Source organism: Apus apus, chromosome 1 (genome assembly GCF_020740795.1).
Source record: "Apus apus isolate bApuApu2 chromosome 1, bApuApu2.pri.cur, whole genome shotgun sequence".
NCBI classification, from domain to species: domain Eukaryota; kingdom Metazoa; phylum Chordata; class Aves; order Apodiformes; family Apodidae; genus Apus; species Apus apus.
In genome coordinates this window covers 18,769,517-18,792,831 of record NC_067282.1, presented here as the reverse complement: position 1 = coordinate 18,792,831, position 23,315 = coordinate 18,769,517, and the positions used below count along the sequence as shown (strand labels likewise).

General features: G+C 39.1%; 1 protein-coding gene across 11 annotated transcripts in view; it reads left to right on the top strand.

Annotated features, from left to right (window-relative positions):
• The window catches only part of ZDHHC20 (zinc finger DHHC-type palmitoyltransferase 20), a 46,448-nt gene extending 23,833 nt beyond the window's left edge, over nucleotides 1–22,615 (top strand). For 3 of the 11 annotated variants that reach the window (XM_051608375.1, XM_051608365.1, XM_051608364.1), the window contains 9 exons: nucleotides 792–912; nucleotides 2,290–2,359; nucleotides 3,993–4,025; nucleotides 4,874–4,994; nucleotides 10,012–10,047; nucleotides 11,241–11,400; nucleotides 11,724–11,850; nucleotides 13,136–13,225; nucleotides 14,295–22,615. In XM_051608375.1, the coding sequence (XP_051464335.1) occupies nucleotides 792–912; nucleotides 2,290–2,359; nucleotides 3,993–4,025; nucleotides 4,874–4,994; nucleotides 10,012–10,047; nucleotides 11,241–11,400; nucleotides 11,724–11,850; nucleotides 13,136–13,225; nucleotides 14,295–14,508 (972 nt within the window). In that variant the 3' untranslated portion in view covers nucleotides 14,509–22,615. Of the gene's footprint in view, nucleotides 1–791; nucleotides 913–2,289; nucleotides 2,360–3,992; nucleotides 4,026–4,873; nucleotides 4,995–10,011; nucleotides 10,048–11,240; nucleotides 11,401–11,723; nucleotides 11,851–13,135; nucleotides 13,244–13,340 lie in introns of all 11 variants that reach the window. The other 8 variants (XM_051608370.1, XM_051608367.1, XM_051608369.1 and 5 more) reach the window with 7 other exon arrangements.
• The last annotated feature ends 700 nt before the right edge of the window (nucleotides 22,616–23,315 follow it).

The following is a 23,315-nucleotide window of genomic DNA, read 5'->3' as shown; positions in this document are numbered from 1 at the left end:
CACAGGGGCTTATGAGCACAGTGGGGTTTGTGGGCCTTAATGGAAAAGCACTTAATTTCAGAGGATGCCAAACTAAGTGTTTCACAAGTGAGTAGAAGAAGCTCTCCACGTTCTTCTGGTAAAGCTTTACATTTCAGTAAGGCTTCAACAGGAATGCTTCTCATGCTTTACTTAGAATTATAACTCTCTCAAACTGTACAGGCTTTGCTGAAGTTCCTCCTAATACAACTAATGAATTTTGGGACTAGTGCTGACTACTCACAAGTAAAAATTCCAGTTAAACTCTTTCAGCTTCTGTACTGAAGACCTGAAACCTCTCCCCGGTCTTTCCCCCCGCTCTGGCTTGTACCCCTGTCCCAGTTAGAGAGAGGAAGTGGGTAAGAGAATTTCAGTGCCCTGTAGCAGCAAAGGACTGTTGCCTCTTCCTCTTGTTTACAGATCACTTACTTTATGCTTACCAGGAATTAAAGGAAAGGCTGCACCTTCTTAAAACTCACCTGAGTCTCTGCCTTCCTTTATGTTAAAGGAAAAATACTGTAGATAATGGAACAGAGAAAAATACTATTTTCTTTAAAATATGCCCAGTATCATAATGAACTTTTAAGGATCTCCTGTAATTCCTGTATCATTCCTTTTTCTTTAAGTGTTTTGTTGGTTTGTTTTAGGTTGCTGGGTGGGGGTTCTCCAAAGACAAAGGATTAGGATACATAGGGTCTTTTCCTTGAAGCTTGACTAGAACACAAAGTAATAATTAATCTCTTCCGTTGTCCCATTTTTTCCCTCCCTCCTAGTTCTGCTTGTCAAAAGCTGATAAAGAACAGTATGAAAAAGAAGAGAGACCAGAATCCCAGCAGGAGATTTTGAGAAGAGCTGCTAAAGACTTGCCTATCTATACAACAACAGCATCTCGAGGTGAGATTTAAAGATAATTCTGCACTCCTGAAGCTGCTAGTTTAATTTAGTGAAATTAATTTGATGTCACTGAATGAACAACCTCTAAAACACATATTGCAAAGTCCGTGACCTTGTTTTGTTATTTGTTTGGGCTGTTGTTTTTTTTCCCCAAGAGAAACTGGAGTCATTTGTCTGGGGATCTCAACATGTAGCCAGTATTTGGAATTTAAAAAAAGTAAATCTTTCTTGAGCAATCAGATAGATGACAACATTTATCTCTAATTGTGGCTATAAAAAAAAAAAAACACAGCAAAGAAAAATAGCCAATACAGCTAAAAACAGAGAAAACAAAACTTTTTACTCAATTTTACAATCATTTATATCAACATTTCAACTGTTTTTTTTCTGAGTTGTATCAGTTCAGCAATAGGAGAAGCATCATACTTAAGGCTGGAATTTAAGAGCGAAAACATGTTTCATTCCATCTGTAATTCAGCACAAAGCTAGTTATGGGCTATTTCTGTATTTGCCTTTAATGCGTATAGGCATTTTTATTCCAACTTATATATGAATGATCTGTGAAACTGCTGTCTTATACATATGTATATTATGTTTTAAAAACCTAGTTTGTATACGTGTGTGTTTATATATGTTTCACTTTCTTGAAACTAGCAACCCTGTAAAGTTTTTGGAAAACACAAACTACTCAGAATAAGGGCTTACCAAAGTTTACTGTGACTTTCCAAACAAAGTCTAAGAACACCTGGGTTTTTTTATATCCAAGCCTCCCTTTAAGGGAATCCCAGTCTTAAGTTTCTGGAGTCATCTGTGATCTTCTTGCCAGCTCTTAGCAGTTCTGCTTAGCTGTAGGTGTTGGCTTTCCTCCTCCTTTCAAACTGTCTTATTTCCATTGAGCAGAGCCTGAAGGCTTGTTTAAAAATATCCAGGAAAGATGAGAAAAAGCTAATTTACTGAGCAGTCTTCTGGATCACTATTTCCTGAAGAGGACAGAGAAAGCTAATGCAGAAAGGTGGCTCGCTGAAAGAGTGTAGTTTAACAATGAGATGCCTGAGTGCCCTGTCCAGAGATGAAAGCAAGCAAGCAAAAGGGAATCAGTGCCAGAGGATGAAGGATGGGTAGAATGGGGAGCCTAAGAGTAAATGGAAATTGATTTAGTACAGCAGTAATAGCTTAAAGTGTTTTAAATACTTTAATATGTTATGTTGCTTAAAAACTCAAAAGTACATGTATGAGAGTAGGTACATGAAGGTGTGTGAGCTCACGTGTGGCAAGGGAGGGCAGGAATCTCTTTTAAGATACAGTTCATGTTAAGGGGGAAAACCTTTGTAACACTAAATGAGTTCTAATGACTTGACCCTTGCCACTTGAATGCAGCAATCAGATACTGTGATCGATGCCAGCTAATCAAACCTGACCGCTGCCACCACTGTTCTGCTTGTGACATGTAAGTTACTGAATCTGAAATGACAGATATTCTCTCTCCTTGTTCCATAACTTCAGTGTGTTCACATCTTCAGTGTGTCAGCCCTTGCATAACAGCAGGTTTTATTCTTTGTTCTTCTCTCCGACCCTCAGTACCTGGTTTTCATCTAAGACCAAAGTTCCTCCTATTGGTGCAATATTGTTATTGCAGCCTGATTGTCCAAAGTGGCAGAACTTTCAGGAAACCTGCTTGCAGCTTTGTAAAGTAGTGCTTATATTAAGAAATAAAATAACAGAATCAGTGATTGAAAGTAAGGAAAGGCAGGTCTGAGATAGCAGCACCAGCAAATGCTTGTTATAGAACTCTTCTATTGAGTCTTCCTTCTGCAGCCTTGAAACAGATGTGTGCTAATAATTATGCTAAAAATCTCTGTCTCAGAGATTGACAGTGCGGTTCACATGCCTTAATCATTTCAAAGACATCAGTCTTATTCCCTAGCCTCATTCTGAATCATCAGAGAAGTCTATCAGGGCACTGGAGACTGAGCCTGTGAGTGAGACTTCAGTAGGCTGAGTGTGAGGAAATCTAGCTAGCTGGAGAACCTAATACATGTATTTTGGCTAAAATAAAATGTATTAGCAAATACAATGAATGTCTGTTTGTCTGAAATGTCTAGTATCTATCCTTATACTAAAAATGGATTAAAACGGCATGTGAATTGTTCAAATGACCCACTGTTCGGCTCTTTCCCTTCATTATCTTTAAAAAACAAACAAGCAAGCAGCAAACAAAAAAAAGGTAGCAAAGGTAGCTGTAAGGTAGATTTATTGGAAGTCAATGTCAGGCTAACATACCTTATCCACACAACTCTGAAGTGTCATTTAGATTTGTTTTCTCTCACTGTGCACATAAAATTAGTGTGGCTTAATGAACTATTACATGATCTTGCTTAGTAATGTTTCCCATGTTAATTTAAGAGATTCTTTTCATAACTCTTCTGAATCTCACTCAGTCCTTTTGGGTGAAAGGACGGATGATATAATACAGGAACTGGCACAGTTGAGAAGGACTTGAAAATGATACAGTGAGGCAAAAGAGTTTTTTTTTTAAAAAAAGCAACACACAAAAGAGAATCACAGAATCATTCTGGTTGGAAAAGACCTTAAAGATCATCAAGTCCAACCATAACCTAACTCTGCCAGCCGTTAATCTAAGTCTTCCAAGTCCAGTGTTTAAACCATGTCCCTAAGCAGCACATCTGTAAGTCTTTTAAACACCTCCAAGGATGGTGATTCATCCACCTCCCTGGGCAGCCCATTCCGGTGTTTGATAACCCTTTCAGTGAAGAAGTTTCTTCTAACAGCTAATCTAAACCTCCCCTGGTACAACTTGAGCCCATTTCCTCTTGTCCTGTTGCTGTTACTAGGGAGAAGAGATCAACCCCCACCTCACTACAGCCTCCTTTCAGGTAGTTGTAGACAGATAAGGTTTCTTATTTCAGCCTTCTTCTCTCCAGACTAAAGAACCCCAGTTCCTTCAGCTGCTTCTCATAAGGCTTTTGCTCTAGACCCCCAAATCTGTAGAAGCTAGAAGTACGTGTTTTGAAAATAAGATATATTTTTTGCTTTAACTTACTGGAAATTATTTCTTTCAGATGTGTGCTAAAAATGGACCACCACTGTCCCTGGTAAGTCTATAAAAACAAACAAAAAAATGAGTATAATAACAATCAGTTTGATCCTACATGATGAATTAGATGATGCTTCAAAAAATGCAACATTGAAGTAAAACTTTATTTTCACAGAACTTCTTGAGGCTTTAATATGTGAAAACAAACCTTGTTCCTAATGTGTGTAGCAATGTGGAGTTGTAGGCCCAGTAGCCCAAATCATGCAGTTTCTCCATATACAGAGAAATGCTGGCACATTAACTTGGTGAATGAGAGAGAGATGGCATTTCTTTCTTTTGCATAGTTCTGTTATTAGCAGAAGAGGAGATACGGACTACACTGTGAAAATCAGTTATTGATTCTAGATGATGCAGAGGACACAGTCAGTCAATGTTCTGTGGTTTGTTTTCACTGGCAGTCAGTAAAAGTATTACCTGCTATCACTATAAAACTACTGTGATCCGTGGTGGTTGACTTGAAAGTGGTTTTGTAACCAACTTCCATTGTCATTGATGGAGTCACTTGTATTATCTTCCACAATGACTGCAGTTAGTTCCTAGTGTGAGAGACACTTCCTGTACAGACTGCATGTACCTCATGCTTTGCCAGCTTATGTCCTGTCCCGCAGAAGAACTTTGTGGAGGACCAAATTTATATGAGGGGCCCAGGCCATTTGGCCTGAGGAAGGAGACCTCATCCAAAATGGTGGCTTAAAATGTTCCTAAACCATGAGTGGCAGACTGCTTTGGACGTGCTGCTGACATCATACACGTTACGCTCTGCAAAAGCTGAATGTGTTGGGTTTTATTTTATTTTATTTTTTTTTTAATATCATAGTAATCTCTTTCTCTCTCCCCTCCCTCTAGGGTGAATAATTGTGTGGGATTTTCTAACTACAAATTCTTCCTCCTGTTTTTAATGTATTCCTTACTGTACTGTCTGTTTGTTGCCGCTACAGTCTTGCAGTACTTCATAAAGTTTTGGACAGTAAGTTCTAAGCCTTTGTTGTTTATTTTTGCATGTGTTATTGGAGGCTGCATCAGCATGTTGTTACTCACCATTTACTCTGTTCCATAATTCATTACCATTAACAACCTCAAATGAAATGACTGAAGCAGAACAACCTTCCAAATATTAATGAATTAACCATATTGCAGTGCCCAGATGAGTAACTGGGGAAGAGGTTCCAGTGTGGACACTACAGTTTCTCTGGCCAGTGAAAATTGTGTGGCACAGCTCAGGTTTTTTTGAGACTATTAGATAGATACATATAGATATAGAAAGAAGTGCCTGTATCATACAATTACATCTATATACACATACATATACACACACACACACATATATATACAAATACTCACAAATGTGAAACGTAACTATTTTGTATCTTCCTAGACTTGCTTATGGATAATGTGCTACCAGATAAGGGCGATTAATTTCTTGGAAAGTGACTGAGCTAGTGGCTTTTATTTGTGTGATACGGGTAGAATGCTAAAATATGTACAATGTTCATGATACACATCTTTCTTGAAACTTACTATCAGTTGTCAAATGATCAAAACAAATACATGCATCTTACTAGATTTAATAACATTTCTGTTAAGGGTAAGCATCCTTGTACATCAGTGTTATCTTCTACCTATCAGTTTTGTTCCAGTCACATTCCAGGCTGAACAGAGTGTCTTCTGGCATCGTTCCCTTTCATCTCAAAAAATTTGTACTGTGCCTTCCTGTCTCGAGACAGAAATGAGTTAGTGTCAGAATTCTCTTAATCAGTTTCAATTAACTAGCATGGGAAAAATCACTGTAAGTGGAAGGCTTTCCATCACATCTTTGTAAGTAAATAACAGCACATTTTCTGAGGCGCTAGCTGCTGTCAGAGTAGCTGGGAAAGGGAGTCATTATCTGTGGCTGGAGAAATAATCTTAATTGGAGCAAAGAGATGTTGCCATGTCTGAATAAGAGAAGCTTGACCATCTATGTGGAATAGTTGTACTTTGAGACAGTTGGCATTAGACAAGTAAGATTAGTGCAAGAAGTACCTTCCTTTGTGTTTGTCTAAGCCTGTGGGTCTGATCTGCTGAAGTACCATCTTGGTCTGTCAGTTCTGTATGGCAGCTTGTCACTGGAGAGCAAGGTACTATGTGGGAATTGAGCTGTCAGTATTGTGTGAAATGAAAAGCTATATATGTATTTACCAGTCATAGCTGTGGCTTGACATATTTAAAATTTAATGGTCCAATTCTGCCCTTCAGTCTTGCTTGACTGTAAATAGTTAAATTCTTAATTTGTGAATGTGCCACTCCCAGACATCTGCCTGGCTGCTTTCCAGTGCTTTGTATGCATTTTTTAATGAAACTGTAGATGTGCTTTTACATATTTACTAGTCAGTGCTTGAGCAAAGACAATTAATTTGCTTTTTCACCTCACTTCGTAAGTGTTAGTGCAACAAATGTCCCCAGGACATCTGACCACAATGAACATTTAATACCAACATTTTCAGCAAGCCTCTTCCAAAGCCCATCGGACACAATATTGAAGTGAACCCTTGAGCAGAGGAAGTAAACTTAAGAGGGACTTCTTTTTTTATGTTATTTAGTTGTTTAAAATGCTTCCTGCAAGAGTGGGCTACTTCTTAAGTGTGACAATAGACAACGTAGTTGTGTGCTTGCACTTGTTGCTTTCATTTCCGGTTACTTCCAAGACAGAATCTAGTGATGACCTGATCTTATCATTAGAGTAGGTCTCTGATTCACTTTACTTACATTCAGTCACTTGGCCCATAAAGCTAATGTTCTCCGGATGTCATAATAGCCTGAGTAAAATAGACTTCCAGAAAGAGGTGGCAGCACCTGAACATGTAGTCTTGCAAGATTTAGTGTGTCTCCAGTATGTAAGCTTTTAGGCAAGTGATGTTGACTGCAGAAGAGACTCCTGGAAGCTTCTCCCTACCACTGTACCCAGATGAGAGCCCAGCACTGCAGACATGTATAGACTGCTTCAGTATATTGCTACTGCTCGGTTTTGTTTGCCATACCATCGGACAGATTTCTGTTTTTTTCCAGTTGAGGCTCTCTAGATGTTGTTTCCCCAAAAAAAGCTTGACTATCAGAAATGTTACAGTATCACTTCAGTAGGTAGCATTTCTTTTTTCTTCCTTATAGACTTTTTCAGAGAAAGTGTGCAACAAAATGCTGTATATATCCAGTGCTGGGATGGAAGATGAACTGCTTCTTGGAGAGTGTAGCCTTGCTCACTTCAGAATTTATAGCAATGAGGTTGTGAATGGTGTATGTGCTAACTACACAAGCCAGTAATCTGTTGGTTTGCACTGTTGATAATTGCATAGAGACCTGACACAGATACGCAGATATTGCAAACATTGCCAGACATGCACACCAACCTGTCTCTTCTGTTGAAGACAGTCTTTGTATTTCTTACTTGCACATGCAAGACTTGGGTCACATCTTTCATGCTCTATGCATAAAGTGCTGAAGAAAGATCTTGATACTGTTCATACAGCGGTGGAACAGCCACGGTGGCTGTAACTGTTTACCACAGGCTCACACACTGATGCAGATGCTAAAATCTGTTTTGTAGATCAAGGGAACATGAATGACTCGGGTTTTTTTGATACTCTTAACTACTTTTCCTATACTCATGAGGTTTTTATTTCTACCTAGGAAGTTGTTAAAGATGAGCAGATAAAAACTCAGTTTAACCAATTGAATTTGTCACAAACACCACCACTGGCTGAACGCCCAGTCCTTGATGCCTTGTTTACATAGTGCCTGGTGGTGCTCTCGTTCTTGCTGCGCTTCCTCCCACTTGAAACCTGTATATTTTACAGCTGTTTTCAGTGTCTTCCATTGTCCTCCAAATAATTTTGGCAATGCTGAGTATAGCTAATTCAAGGGTGTGATATGTGTTCTGGGTAGATGGCACACACTTCTGCAAAATTTTGGTTGTGTTAACAACAACAACAAAAAATCATAAAAAAAAGAGGGGTTCCACATCCTTAGTGAGAACTTAGTCATCCTGCCTATACATGTACGATCTACCAGATCTTATTAATTTTTTTTTTCTAGATTTAAGCTATGTCTAGCTACTCAAAGATGAGTCAAGCTCTGAAAACACGTTTTTGTTGTTATGGGTTTTGTTCTGAGGGGTTTTGTGACCTGATATATGCTGAAATGACTGTGCTTGTGAAGGACTTTGTAGAGGACTCTTTAGAATAGTGACTGGCTTCAGTCTATTATGCGTGCTCAGTTGTCCACATGGATTGTGCAGATTGCTTCCCTTTGTAAGCTCTGCAGCTCCCTCACCTGCAAATCTCTGCTTCTGTGCTGCTGCTGAGCATAATGATATTAAGTAACTAATGCCTGAAGTTTCACTCTATTTTTACATGCTGTAGCATGTGGACTGCTCCTAGAACACAACTATGAATAAGCTTGTTAGATGCACTCGAAGCCCATGTGCTTCTCTCCAGGAAGGAACTGGCCTTTTTTGAAAGATTCTTCAGTTCTGCAAGATTCATTCAAGAACTTAAAACCAGTGGCTGAAACTAGCTAGTCAGAAGAGGTAACTGTTCCCTGGGGATCATGCAGATTAATCCATGCATAATTTAAAAAAATCCTTCTCCAGGTTATAGAGCTCCTGTTTTAGGAGGGTGCAACTGAATAGCTTGTGTTTTCAGGCCCACAGAAAACACAAAGACTAAGCTTCTACTGCTCTTTGAGCTTTAAAATTAGCTGGCCTGAGAATTCTTTATTGGGAACTGTTATTTAAATATGCAATTCCAAAAGAGTCATAGAAATAGAAGCTAGAAAAATTAATTAGGAAACTACGGAGCACTGCAGTGTCCTTTGATAGCTTTAAAATGAAACTGAAGAATAAGCAGCAATTGCAGTATGTGTTTTGCTAGCCTTGATTTTGAGGGATCACAATTAAACATATCCCTATGGTAGAGGAGAGAGGGCTTGTTGCACAAATTCTCTAAGCAAAACTTCATTAAAGAAAAAGTCAGTAAATAAGGAAACTGAACTTGTATGGCAATTCAGAGAGATGGGATTTGCTATCATTTGCTTACTCTAGCATAATCTGATGGTAGCCAGCATTTTTTTAAATGCTGTATATGTCTGTCTGACTCCAAGATGAAAACTTGGGCTCTCCCTGGGCTTTCTGCACAGATTTATGTAACTTGTAGGCATGATTTATGGCTTTCAACAGATGTGTTAAGTGTGAGCATCTTAGCTAAGATGGGTAATACCACTCTTTAGGTATAACTTTTAGAATTTAAAAGCTAATTTAAACTAAGCTTTCCTGGTTTTTGCTTTGTTTTCTTAAGCACTGGTTCAATTTCAGATGTTGGGCTAAAGATACATCCCACAATAATAATCTCAATATTGAAGGATATTATTGGGAAGAAGAACTCTGATACTGACATGTTATGGATACTTTTTTTTTAACAAATAAAATTGTGCAAAGAATGGCAAATTATTTTCCTATGGTTTTGACTGAAACAAAATCTAATGGTAATAGATACGTTCTGAAGTCAGAAAAATGTTGTGCTTTACAGACCGGGATTTATACCTCTGGAGTATTCTGAGCTTTTCAGACCCTTATGAATGGTTTCCTCATACAGAATATTCACTTAAACATTACTTGTGGTGCAAACAAATAGCAAAGAATGCACCTGTTGTAGTCATGCTGTTCAAGCTGAAGAACTACTTGAAAGTGATCCAGCCACAGTCTGAATAGCAGTACTTGTGTGCTTCAGTAGAAAACTTCATGCCTTGGAAGTCAGTAGAGTGCTCTGGTGTATTGTCCCCCCCATTCCCTTGGAGAGCGAGGGCTAAGGCTGCTGATGGGCGTTGGAACTTGGCATGTCCGAGAGCACGTGTGCACACCAGCCATTTCTTTCTTAACAAAGCCTGTGCCGTTTACAAACACTTTGTCTTAACATAATACTAGTGTTTAATAAATTGTCTTTGTTTGCGCAAAGCTTTGCCACAGGAAAGCTGCAGAGAATTGTCCAAAGGTAAAATGCAATATTGCTGTAACTATTTAAATACTGTTCCTACTATAATTTTTCTAGTCTAGTAATTTCACGGTAGCTATTTACACCATCACAGAAGGAAGAAGAATTGTAATCTGTTGCCTGTGAGTATAGGCAGTGTACAGGCATATAGATAGACTTATGTGCATTTGACCTTAATTGAAATGTGTTTTAGTAAAAAAAAATAAATCAGCCTTAGATAAGTGTGTATACTGAATGAGCTAATGGAAAAATTAATGGCAATAATGCCAACTAAACAGCTGAATAAAAATAGCCTCTCTGCTTTCATAGTGCTGTTAAATGTCAGCTACTTAAAAGTAATGTGATTTTGAGGATATAGCACTAGAACGGTATTGTTACAAATCCCATTGGCCTCTTAAAAGTGCAAGCTTAAAAATAGTTGGGGTTGGGGTGGAATTGACTATTCAATATGGGTGGGAGGCTGTTTTTTTTACTATGGTGATTGTACCAAAATTGTTGGGTTTTGTGTAGAACTTCCGGTGAATCATTTCTGCTTGGTCAGACATGGCAGATTTTTTTTATTTTTTTTTTTTGCTAGGTACATGCTGGTTGTTGCCTAAATGTTAGAGATCCTCAAAAGTTGAGATCAGTTCCAGGGCTTGTCTAGGAGCTGTTCAGTCATGGAAACACCATATGACAGCCATTTCCCTTTTCTGTTCCTTACACCAGCTCAGAAGTAGGTTCAGTATTATTACCTTGCCAGGAAAGTGTTTGGAAGGTTTGTTGCATTTTCTTCCTTTCAAAGAAAGTGATTTTGGATGTTTTCCATGTGTCTCTTTGGATGTGGCTGCACAGTTAGTCTAGGAAACATACAATCTGGGAGACATGTAGTCATAGTTAACATACAGTATGGGAAACTTTTTTTTCCTTGCTCCCTACCGTGCGTTTCAAGAACTCACCCTCAGTGACACACAGAGCTATCCAAGTGATGAACATACACACTCGTGCTGCTGAGCTCAGGTGGAGGGGGTGCCAGCAGCATGAGATGCTGTTGCACACCGGTTCAACATCACATGGAAGGAAAGCTGGGCTTGGGGGTTTTCTTTGCGAAAGGCCTGTGGCAGAACCGGTGTGGCAGAAAACATTTAGCAGTGATACTGAGTTAGTTTCTAAGAAGTGTTAATGTATTAACCTCTTTCTCTCTTTCTCCCCAGAATGAATTGCCAGATACCCATGTGTGGGAAACTGGCTTGCGACACCATGCAAAATTCCACGTACTATTCCTTTTCTTTGTGGCAGCCATGTTCTTCATCAGCATACTGTCACTCTTCAGCTACCACTGCTGGCTAGTTGGCAAGAACAGGTCAACCATAGGTCAGTTAACTGGAATATGGAACTGTTCCTTGTCAAGAAAACAACAAGTCAATGAGAATGTGAGGCCTGCAGGATGTGCCATCACATATAAATGGAATTTTTAAATATTATACAATAAGAAGCATACTTGGGGAAAGTAATTAAAGACAACATACACAGGAAAATGAAGCAGGTGTACGGGTTCTCTGCTGGAGCCAAGAATCTGGATTTGTGATTAATGTTAATTTGTTTTGTTTGTAATGTTGAGAGTAAGTTTGAGTCTGTTTATTCATCTTCCCTGACTCCTTACCGCTTTAGAGATGTTGCATGTTTTTCTTTTACAGAAACATTCCGTGCACCCACATTTCGAAATGGCCCAGATAAAAATGGCTTTTCTCTTGGATGCAGCAAAAATCTGAGGGAGGTTTTCGGTGATGAGAAGAAGTATTGGCTAATCCCTATCTTTACCAGGTATTCAGTCAGAATGGGAATGAACTGGGGAATAAATTGATTCCATGACTTTCATCTTCCTTCATTTCTTCTAAGAAACAAAGCAAACTTGAAAAAGTTTGAAAAAAAACTGAAAAGCCAACTTGTAAATCCTGCACCATGTATATGCATAGGGAAAATGTGGAGGAGAAAACTAAGCAAACTCAGCACAGGGTTTTCATTCAAACACAGGAGCTTCGCTGACAAGGGCCTTCTAAATACAGAAGTTTGGAAAGCTTTGAGAAGTGTATTTCAAAAACTGCACCTTTTGGAGGCAGTATTAGTGTCTGACTATACAGCTGCAATCAGCAACTCAGAGGAGATCCAAATGCTTGAACTTCAGCTATACTGAAACAATATCAGTTTAAAAACACTCCCTCTTACCCCTGAGAAAACTTGACAGCTTTCCTTTTGCCGTAGATGACAGTTTTGGCATTGAAAGCCACTTGAGAGCATGCATGCAAATAAGCAGCAAAGCAAAAAAAAATTCTGATACAATGCAAAATACTGGTTTTAAAACTTTAGCTGAGTCAGTGTTAGGGAATTGCAGACAGGCATTGGGAGCTTGGTGAAGCAAGACTGACCTGCTGCCTACTCCCATCGCTCAGAAAGTCAGCAGAACAAATTAGGTGCCATGTTTCAACACTGCTTTTGGGGGTCTGTGTATCAGTTAAAAATGTTGGTAAACCCATTTGTGAAGCTGAGGTCTGACAGCAAACAGCAGAGCTAATAGCAAGATCTTAAGTTGCCTCAACTGTTCGCTCAACTATCGTGACTTTTCTTGTGATTAAAAAAAGACAGAAGCTATATTGTAGATGGATCAGTTTGCTTTACCACCACATTTTTCCTGATTAAACTTGCTTTAAAAGAAGGCTTAGCTGACCTCAGAATCATGGGCAGAGGTGAAAGCATGGCCATCAGAATGCAGATTTATGCTACTGTTTCTGGGGTTTTAAATACCAGATAGTCTGACTACCTGTTCACAAAGACTAGGGCCTACAGAAACAAGGTGATGTTTCTGAAATACACAGACTAGTGCTGTGCTCAGCAATCCATACTGAGTGGTAGAGTGGGAAACATTTGAAGTCCAAGGTTTAATTAACTGATTATATGACTTAGTGGTAGAACTGCCTTGCTGAAGCCTGGAGTTCAGTGCTTCACTGACAAATTGTTTTGAACCTGTAGCATTCACCTTTTGTATGTGTACTTGTTCAGTTAATTTAAGTCAACTACAAACAGTGATTTGAATCTTCCGTTTCTGCTTTAGTTTGGGTGACGGGTGTAATTTTCCAACTCGTTTGGTGATTATGGATCCAGAGCAACTTACTGTCTCAAGCCAAAATGAACCTGCCAAAAGGTAACTGTAGCATTTAAGGTACTGATTTTGTTCTGTTCCATATTTCATCTGGAGAAAAAAAATGTTTTAAAATATATTTATTTTTTTAATTTTTTATACTTCTTGTCATCTTCAGAGTGCGTTTGTAAGTCTTCAGACAATGACAGAATGGATCAAGTCTAAAAAACTGTGCTGCTTGATCCAGGAAGGCTGTTTCTTGGTTTTGACCCATAACAGAGGATATGGTTTTAAGGAAATAACAATACAGATTACTGGCTCTTAACAACAACAACAAAAAAGTCCTAGGGGAGACTAAGGAATGGCCCTTGGAAAACAAAAGTTTAAGATATTTTTTTTTTTTATGAGAGAAAGGCAAGGTATTAGTTTTATTTCACTTTCTCTAGCATGCTTAAACAAGGGATGCTGAGACACAGTTTGCAAGAGAGGTAAATCGTTGTGGCTGTTGCTGGGTTTAAGCACTGGAGGGTTTTTAGCTCTTTGATGTTTATCTCTCCAAATCTGCACTGTTTGTATCTTCAGTGTATTTTCAGGGAGCCTTTTTTAGATTCAAAGGCACAGGAATATGTGAAACTTCAGGGGAGTTTACCTTTGCCATTTTAGAAGTCTGATATATAGTTTGGTGAATTTGTAGCTGAGTTATCTGGCATTAGGGACGTTCAAAGGGAAGACTCTGAAGTTGCTTCCAGTGCATCATAACCTGTGGAATTTATTCAAGAGCAGGACACTTGTGCAAACAGCAGAGTATCCTTTTGCATTAGGAGCATGTTCAGCAGAAGATCCTAGCATTTACTGATGGTTCTGTTGTTCTTCCAGACAGTACTGGTTTTCTTTTTAACTGTGTGGCAGTAGCATTGTTGTCTGCAGGTGGCCTGTGTCAGGTAAGAGTTCAGACTGAGGTCTGGAACAAGTCTGTAACAGAATTAGTGTTGAAAGCAGGGGGGTCATTTTCAGTTGGCACTGTAGGGTTTTTTGTTTGCTTTGCTCTTAAGTAACTTCACTACTCTAGAAATGTCTGAAATAAGCAGCTACTGCTATTACAGAATTCCTGTTGACTTTGCTTACTTCTCAGCTCTGGAGCCAATCAGCCCTTTCCTCCTCGACCACTCAGTGAATCACAAAATCGCTTGCTAGCCAGTGACAGTCAGTGGGTGGAAAGTGGCCCTGAAGAGGAAGGTGTTAAATCAGGTAGCCTGCACTGTCACACTTCTGATAATCTTATGGTTTTGTTTGTGGTGGGTTTTTCCCTATTTTGTAGGCCTAAAAAGTCCTTAAGAACTGATTAGAGACAAGTAGAAGAAAACTTGTTCCATAAAATCAAGTCAGCATGTTTATAAGTTAAGGCCAACTTGTGTCTGGTGCTCTTATCCAAACTGAGCTACTGCACTAAAGTGGTGGATAGATAATTATCTTATTTCTCGCTTCCTGTTGTGAGATTTTGGATCTTGTTTCTAGGGGGAGGAAAATATTTTTCTAAAATAGGCACAACGTAATAAATGTACTTTCTGGTTTGAAGTCTTTGCTGTTTGTTGTGCGAATCTGCGAAAACACATAATTGAGATTCTCTCACATTTTAGGTGCAAAAAAGCATATTATAGTTTCATTGGAAAGCTGATCTCAGTTTATTACTAACCCACCATCTCAGTGAGAAACAGGTAAGACCAACATAATTGATTGCCATTTCTGTATACGTATGAGAAAACTAAAATAGACGTCTTTAAGTCAAATGTTGCTAGTCATGTAATGCAGAGGAGTCTTCTGATGTTGGATGAGTAATAGAAAAGTCTAAATAAAACTCAGAATGTCTGTCCAGGAGACAAGAATGGGAGAAATGCTGTAGTGCAGGAAACACGGGCTGGCTAGATCTGAGTCAGACTAATCCTGTAATGTAGGTTGAAGAAGGCAGTGTTGGATATGCTACCTGACCAGAGAAAAGAATTTAATCTGTTAAATAGGCAATTTCAAGATGAAGTTCTGTCTTGAGGCAGCAATATTCTTAAGGAACTCCTTAACTGTCTTTTTCTTAATTGTACATTGGTGGGACATGCTCTTCTTCTCCTCTACAAAGCTGTGTGTGCACAAGGAAGGAGCGTCAATAGGTAAATACAGGTGTCTGCATACGGGCTGCTCTGTCACACTTGGAACTGCTGGTGATCTTTTCTGTGACAGCTCAGTGCACATGTTGTTTAGGAAATACAGTGAGTGCTGCTGCATGGATGGATCTTCCCTTCATACATTTCCAGTGACTAAATTAGACTTCTCTTAATTTGACTTCATTCTCTGTGAGCTTATAACCTCCACATTTTTGTTTCTGGAAGAGAAAATAATCTTATTTGGGCAACTAGCAACTGTAGATGCTGAGGGCTGAGTCACTCCCCCCCTCTGCCTTTTTCTTCTTTTTTTTTTTTTCCTCCTTTTTTAAAAAAACACAGTATTTGAGTCTTGTGAGCTCAGTAATTTTAGGATCACTTAATTATTTTCTTTTTTTATTAAATAAACTTTCTGATCTAGAATGATTGTTTCGGTGGGGGTTTGGGGTTTTCTTTGGTTTGTTTTCAATGTTAAAAAAAACTGTAAAAGGTCTGTGTGGTGGGGGGATGGTGGGATGCTTGGATTGATGTTGGTCAGACTGCTCTTACAAGTTTACAAGTGTAAACTTGTACAAACCAAATTTAGGCTAGTTAGTGATACTTCTGAAAAACATACTCATGAGAACCCACCAATGGTGAGTTTTCCCTTTGCAACTTTTCTTAACTCTATACATAAATATAAAAATTAATTAAAGACTCCTTTCAGCATCTAGCTATATAAAACCTAATCTGATCTAAACAGGTTACTAGAGCTTTTTCTGTTCTTCATAGAAAGGAACGGGTATCTTCTGAGAGCAGTTTGTCCCAGTAGCCTCTGATAGGGTATTATAGAAAGGTCTTAATCTTTCTTTTCACCAACCTAGAGAGGGGAGCATAAATGACTGGCTTAGGCTAGACAATTCATTGATAATAGTTTGGGATTGATTTACTTTCTATCCTCCCTCTCTTCCTAAGTGAGGCCAACTTCAGTAAAGGAAGATTATGTACTTTATGTCACAGTTGCCCAAATTGCTGTAGTTTTAAAATTTGTACAAATAAATAGCACCTAATTGCACCCAGCACAAAAACATTTTGGTATGTGTTATCTCAAATAATGGTTAACTCAGTAGCACCATCTTTCAGCCATTCTGAGTTCAGTTGGATTTGATCACAGTTTCTGTAGTCCAAGGTGGTTAATTCCACTCCCCCTGCAATTGTAAGCAGCTTGCAATAGCTGTGAGTCCCAGCATCTGTTCCATGCCTTTTTGCATACCATGCAACAGACTGATAGTTGTTAACACAGCAGAAGCAATCAAAGTTATGGCTGATGACCAGAATTCTCAGATTATTCTAGGGAAAAGAGCATAAAGGCAGCAGATCCCCCAGCCAGCAGTCCCCAGCCACACCTAGGCAAATATCATCTCTATCCCCTTGTCTATCCATTTAATTCAAAATTAATGAGTAATTCTTGCCAATCAGGGATCCGAGATACTTCAGCCACAAGTCAGTCATGAAGAATTGTTCTTAATGTAGATAATCTTCTAAAATATAAGAAGTTTAAAACAACAAAACCTCACACCTCCCAGAGGCTAATTACAAGTTAACCTGCATTGCTGTCCTGAATCAGGAGTCTGGAAATTACATGTTACCAGCTGCATTCTTGTCATGTACCATGATCTGTTTTTTTCAAATGAATGGTATAATTCCACTAATTACCGCTTTTGTTTCACTAGGTTTCTGCAACACATTTTGTGCTTGAATATTACTTAATTTTATTTGGATGGAGTTGATCAGTAAAAAATGGAACATGAACATTTTAGGAAGAGACAAGAAAATCAAGTTTCTGCACAGTACAATGGATTCTTGTAAGCACTATTGCAGAGCAGGAAGTTAAGACAGATGCCTTAAGACTCTTAACATGCATTTATGCAACACTGAATTATATATTGCTACCAAAGGGCCAAACCCTGAAGTGCCCTGCTTGGATGCACAAGGTCCAGAGTGGGAACTATGCATTTCTGTTACGCTGCAGTGGTGGGGGTAGATTGCAGAGACTCCTACCTCCCCACGGGCAAACTTCAAACCTTAGGCACTGCAGAAGTCACTTCCATAGCAAGTCTCCAGGGTACAGAAAGAAAGAAAAAAGGTAGAGTGGAAAAAAAGAAAAATCACCAGGGCACAGCCAGTGAGTCTGAAGTGTGACTATGCATAGTGCAAACACCAGGTGATGGGGAAGGGACTGGATCGTGTGTTCTCCCCTCCTCGTATTAACCAGTCTGCTCTGTGATCCTAACTCTCCAAGTCTTTTGGAACTGAGGATTCCTTCTATTAGCTGTGTTTTGGAGCAAGGTAATGCCAACAACACAAAAGCCTGGGTGTGGCTTTTTGCTATAGGATTGAGACCCCTCATCATTTTAACTTGATTTATTTAACTGTATGAAGAAGAGAGCTCAGTGAAGCAAACTAATTTTTTAGTTTGAATTATTAGTTGAATTATTACTTTCCAACAAATGTCTATCAGCATACAAAGAAAAGCCAGTCCATAAAGGAATTAACAGTTGTTACATTTCCTGTTAATATCTGTATTGTTCCGTATGAAGCAGTAACAAAACAGTAAAGTACCCCTGAGAAAAAACCTTACTGCAGTTGGGTGTTGTTAGAAGATGGAACTGGAAGAATACTGCTTTTTCTATGGGACTCTTGGTGGTTTATAAGTATTGGTTTATACTTTTATCTTTTTTAATAAAGGCACAAGTTTTTATTGGTTGCTAAAGTACCATTTAAACAATCATCAAATATTTATTTGAAAATTAGTGTTGGATCATACATCTGTGTTAACATACTGAAAATGTGTATGCTTTACACAAGTCTAAGCCCAGTCTAAGTGATGCTGAAATTGCTAAAGATTGAGTGCTTTGTGCAGTGATGTACCTGTTCACAAAAGGCAAAGTGTGTTTCCTGTGTGAGTCCACCCTCAGCTCAAGACCTACAGCAAAAATTTGGTTTTTCCCCCGACTCCTCTCTAGAGAAGACTGCTAACTCATCTTCAGGTGGTATTGGAATTTTGCACCTGGGAAAAGTGACAAATAATGTTTTCCTGTCTGTAAATGTTCTGATGTTCAGCTGATTACAGACATGAGCCCTTTTGATACAGGCTGAAGGTAGTAGCTCAGTTGATGATCTGGATGAAAAGAACCTGTTTTGTTTCTCTTCTAGGCAGAATGCTACTTAAGTCAACCATGTTTATTATGGAGATAATAAGGTATCAAGTATACTGTAAGGTTTAAAACGGGTTTTTTTTGTCTTTGGAAAGAATACATTTTTTCTTAAATACAAGAACACTTTGAGAACCTATAAACATTATTTGGTCACTGTTGGATGTTCTTGAGACAGAAGTAATGGTCCAAAGTTGGTGTTTTATAAAAGGTGCAGAATATTTCTTCAAACTTTGTACAAGATATTTTGGTTTTACTAATTTCAAATCTTACAAAAACATTTGTACACATTACCCTGAAAGATTTAGCTTTTTCTTCTCAAATGCCAAGTGAGAAGTGCTCATCTGAATATCAACTCTCAGCTATATTGCACCAGCAACATTTATTGGGGAAGACACCAGAGCCAGAAGACTGCAAGTTCAAATGGCTCGTTCTGAGTACCAAAATCTGCAGTCCCAAACACTGGTGGAACTGAAATGGAGGCCCTGGGATACCATCTGGTTTTTACTGCATTGGTGTATTGCAGCAGAGGTACAACCACACAGTCATAATCTAGCAGAACTATGAGCAAAATCTGTCTCTCTAATGTGGTAAATATCATTGATTCAGCAAGATGGTCTCTGCTCCCCCACCCCCAAGTGCTGGATATATCCCCCTATGCATGTCTATCCACTGTAGGCTATCACTAGGTGTAACTTGTTTGATTTCTTATGTTAGGATAGTTAATCTACAGGAAAAACTGCAAGCAAACAGACTGGGTTAATTCCTTGTGTGTTCTCTATCAAGAGCTGGTCTTCTGAAACCATCTTTGTATATCTGATGGACATTTTTGTGGGTTGTCAGAAACTTCAGCTTCTAATGAAATCTCTGTGTGGATCACAGGTAGATTTTGTCCCAGATTTTTCCTATGTTTCAGATGAGAAAAGGAGGAGGGCAGTGTGCTTAGGATACTCTTGAGGCCAGAGTTACAGCTGGTGTAAAAGGTATTACTGAACAGTCATTTTGACAAAGTGAAATATAGTCAAATTATTCAAATATGATTCTTCCACATTCACCATCCCAAGCCCTCCCTTCCACACACACACACACCCAGAGACCTGCTTGCTAAGAGAAACTCCAGACTGATACAAAGGAATTAAGTTCTCTAAGGGAGTTGTACTGATAAATACTAAGGGCACACCAGTGAGTGGGATGGGGGAGTCAGGTTTTCCTGGCAGGCCCTGGCTGGTAGGAGGTATTACAGCTACAGTGGCAGGACAAGGTCTTCTGTCTTTCAGAGTCCTGTCCTGACAGCTGCCTAAACCCTAAGGAAGGGCATTCTGAGCTGTACCAAAGAGCAGGGTAAGGCAAAACAAGGGAAGTTGCCAGGAATTAAAAAGGTGGTGAGGACAGACAGCTCTTTGGCTGTTGAGTTGGAGGCAGACGTGGATAACACTGCCAGCAGGGGCTGGGGGTCTGTCACGGTGCTCCAGGACACAGGTCCTTTTGGCCTTATCCACTGAAGAGCTGAAAACTTCCAGTGAATTGCAGCAGGAAGAGCAGCCCTGCCTGTTCAGGAGGCTGGAGACTGATCCTGAGAAAATGACTGTTTAGGGTGCTGGGTTGTGTATATGCTGGTTTTGTGCTTTAACCTACTCTATATCAGCAAGTCTTAATAATACCTAGGCTGTCACTAAAAATAACACCCTTAAGCTTTTAGATAAAAATAATTACTATTGCAAGCCATAAACTGCATTGTAGTTACTGTAGGATAGTTGACATTGGCTGCAGTTAGAAGCTATGCTCTAGTAGTTCCTACTGCTTTTTTTCTTTTTGAAAAATCCACATACACATGAATCTTGCTCACAAAATGACATAAAACTCCCAGTGTGAGGGTGGAAGCCTGATGCAGGGCACCATTTTAATTGTGATTTCTCCTTGGGATTTCTGAAGTGTCTTAAGATGATAAACGTGTCCCAGTGATGATGGGCAGGGAAACCCAGCTAATACTTTTTTTTTTCTTACAACAGTTTATTCACAGGCTATACAACATACACGTAATTGCTGCCCCCACCAAAGGCATGATACGGGAAGAAAGCAGGAAGAGGGGTAGGTTTCTTTTGGACCTGATTTCCTGCAGTATTACCTTGAGAGTGCAGCGTCTTAAGTTAGATGCATCATAAGCCATTGATTGAAAACTTCCATTTTAAATACTCTGAGGGTTATTTTCAGAGGGAGTTTGGGCACTTATTTTTAGTTGAGTAGAAATTATGGTAACATTTTTGTTAAAGCTGCTCCTGGAGTGTGGAGTTCATGGGTATCGAGCTAACTTGCTAACATGCTGTTCTTAGAAAGTGATCCTGTTCTCCAGAGTGCTAAATGGCTGCAGTTTTCAGGTACTGTTTCTTCCCTCGTTTGATCTAGTGTGGATCCTCTGTATTTTGGTTAAATTCAATACCGTTGAATACCCACTGAAAGAACTTCATGATCCATGTGAAGTACGATCCGGTTGCAGCTCACTAGAGCCCCAAGAGGGAAAAACGAAAGCAGCGTTAGCAGCACCGGTAGCGTCTGGCAGGTTTACCGAGAGGTGCATTGACTGGCAGATTAAGTAGAGCTACCTAGATCTGGAACACTTGACTGAGCATATTTATTAAACTAAAAAAAAAACCCACAACAAAACCACAGCAAAAACCAGAAGACATCTTTGAGCTTCATACTGCATGTTATCTGAGGACACTGTCTAAAATTGTACCTAATGGAGGGATTCAAGTATACATTTTCAGAGGGTCTTAATAGTGACTACTTCAAGTGCAGATCAAGAACATCTTTAACAGAGCCTAAGGACAGCTAGGTATGCCGTGTTACAGACCCTGCTGTCCCTAAAAGGCACCAAAGAGAGCAGCTGCATATAAAGTCATTTGTTACAATACTAAACACATTTACTACGCTCATTTCTATCAATTTATTTTGTATATATAGTTTTTTATACGCATTTTTCTTAATTACATCACTGTCCTGAAATGTAATGAAGCTACAAGTTGTAGTTATTTTTAATGTTGATTAAAAAAGATGTTTGGCTGTTTTCTGCAGCAATTACTTGAATCTTGTTTCCATTAGGTAGTAAAGTCTGGTAGTGTTTACAGGACTGTTTTCTTTGTTTTTTGGGGGTTTCCCAACTTTCTTCCCAGCCCCTGCCCCAAGACACAGAGAGCACATGCTCAGCAGTCAAGCAGATGTGTTGGGGATGAAGTATTGGGATGACCTTGATGGGCACTGCAGCATTAGTGGTGACAGACACATTCCCTCCCGTTTACATTGCTTAGCCAACAACTTCTGTGCTTAGCATGTTCCTCTCTAATTTGTCCTGTCCCCTTAACCTGTTGCTGTCAGCTTTATTGTGAGAAGCTTAAATCTTTCTGAAAAGCAATTTACAACCATAAACACATCACAGAGAGATGCAGCATTCTTGCTGTTGTCTGCCCCCTCTCCTGTCCCCTTTCTAACAAGGATGAATTAAACATCCCCGAGTTATTTATCTCTGCAATTATTTTTGTATTTGCCAGCATTATCAACATTTGCACTAAACACAATGTCCCAGGTGTTCTACTTCAACATAATTATTTCTGATTTTGCTGCCTAAACTTGTAATGAGCTGTATTTAAATTTGAGGTACATAAATTTGATGTATGTAATAACACATTTACTGTAGTTTTTTTATGTAACAGATAGGACTAGTCCTATGCGCAGAGAAAACATGTTGCCATTTATAGTTTAATACTTGAAGTAACTTTTTAAAATGGGTTTTTATAAATTAATTCAATACAAAATGACATTGCTTTGCCTGGAGTTCCTTCATGTTTTAATTGTTATCGTGCAGTTTCCCCATATGTATGCTTTTCCAGAAATGTTACCTTAAGCCATTTATAACCATTGGAAGTGCATTCAAGATTTTGTACATCAGTGTTCAAACCTGTTCATACTTCTCTGAAGTGTAATTCACATTTAAATAAAACACTTGTACTGCTTTAGGCCACTTTTTGAAGGTGATACAATTTGAGTGGATTTGACACTTGAATTCATCAGTGAATGCAACATCAACTTAATAAAAGTCTGTGAAAGATCTGAAAGTTGTTAGCTGTAGCATGTGTGGATTAGATGGGCGAGAAGAACTACCTACCTGGGAAACATTTTGTAACTGTCCCACAGTCTTTACACTCCAGCTGCAACAAACCTAAAATTCCACTCACTCTTGACACATCTTCCAGGCCATGTGGTTTTGAAAGGAGAAACCAAAAGACTCTGACTTATGGCTGCCTATATCCCTTCAAGGCACTAAACATGACTCAGAAGATTGCCACACAAACACAACCTGCTGTGTTCCTTTTAGAAAGAACTTCTGTAAGAGGGCAGTAACTCCTAAGCTGACACTGACATGACAATGATGCAGGCATTTAAATTCAGTCATTCTTTCCAGAAAGTTTTATAAAAACTGGAGTATTTTACAATCTCCCATGCATTCCAGCTTCATATACCTAACTTTGTAATTCTAACTCATCTTGATCCTTGTACGCCTGATGAAGAGAGCACTGTAAGCAGCATCAGTTGTCTCTCAAATATTAATGTGTAGAGAAGTAGCCCTCCAGGAAAGTGACCATCAAGAGCCATCTGGCCAGCAGCAGCAGATGATCCCTTTCAAGAGAGCAGGTCTGCTCTCCCAGCTCTCAGCAGGAATTAGTGTAGCCCTAGATCTCGTTCTGATCATCACTGCCCCTGGTAATGCATGCTGCTCTATGCCAAGCCCCTGAAGAACAGAAGGCAGGCAGATGG